The sequence below is a fragment of the Brassica oleracea genome, unplaced genomic scaffold (genome assembly GCF_000695525.1).
Source record: "Brassica oleracea var. oleracea cultivar TO1000 unplaced genomic scaffold, BOL UnpScaffold10119, whole genome shotgun sequence".
In the NCBI taxonomy this organism is placed as follows: Eukaryota; Viridiplantae; Streptophyta; class Magnoliopsida; order Brassicales; family Brassicaceae; genus Brassica; species Brassica oleracea.
In genome coordinates this window covers 1-564 of record NW_013626640.1, presented here as the reverse complement: position 1 = coordinate 564, position 564 = coordinate 1, and the positions used below count along the sequence as shown (strand labels likewise).

The 564-nt window shown below is 44.1% G+C and overlaps 1 protein-coding gene across 1 annotated transcript; it reads right to left on the bottom strand.

Annotated features, from left to right (window-relative positions):
• Positions 1 to 102: 102 nt before the first annotated feature.
• LOC106322214 lies at positions 103 to 477 on the bottom strand (the record flags this gene model as incomplete). The annotated part of the gene is made up of 1 exon (XM_013760342.1): positions 103 to 477. A coding segment is annotated over exon 1 (375 nt), but the record flags the coding sequence as incomplete, so codon positions are not given.
• Positions 478 to 564: the final 87 nt, after the last annotated feature.

The window sequence follows — 564 nt, the reverse complement described above, 5'->3', positions numbered from 1 at the left end:
AATGGTAAAAGCTGCGCCGCCAACAAAGAACCAAACACATAGATGGTCAAAACATTGCTGTCGCAGCTAGAAGAAACAAACATTAGGTTTAGATTTACTAACCTGACGAGCGACCTGAGCAACACGACGAGTATCACGAGATGATGATTCAGTGTTGAAGGAGTCCAAGTACACATTGTCTTTCTCTCCAGTCTTTTGTCTTCTGTTTCTGCTCTCGTCTTCTTGCGATGAGGAGCTTCCCCCTTCAGGGCTAATGCTGCCGCTTCTTGCATCCTTCTTACGCTTTCTCCTGACTGTGAACTGGACATACTCTTTCTCTGAAGGCGACAAAGATGTAGTCAGTAGCTCCTTCTCTTCCACATTAGGAAAATCTCCTTTTTCTAACGCTTCAGCTTCTCTGCGTCTAGTTAGTATGGAAGGAAGAGTATGGTGGCAAGGATCTTTATTCTCTTTATAAGAACACCTGTTGATACTCATATCTCTGTCACTCGAATGTGGTTTGATGATCCCACTAGCCACTACTGTTCTCTCGTGGTTACTAGAGTCCTCACACGCTAAAGAAAC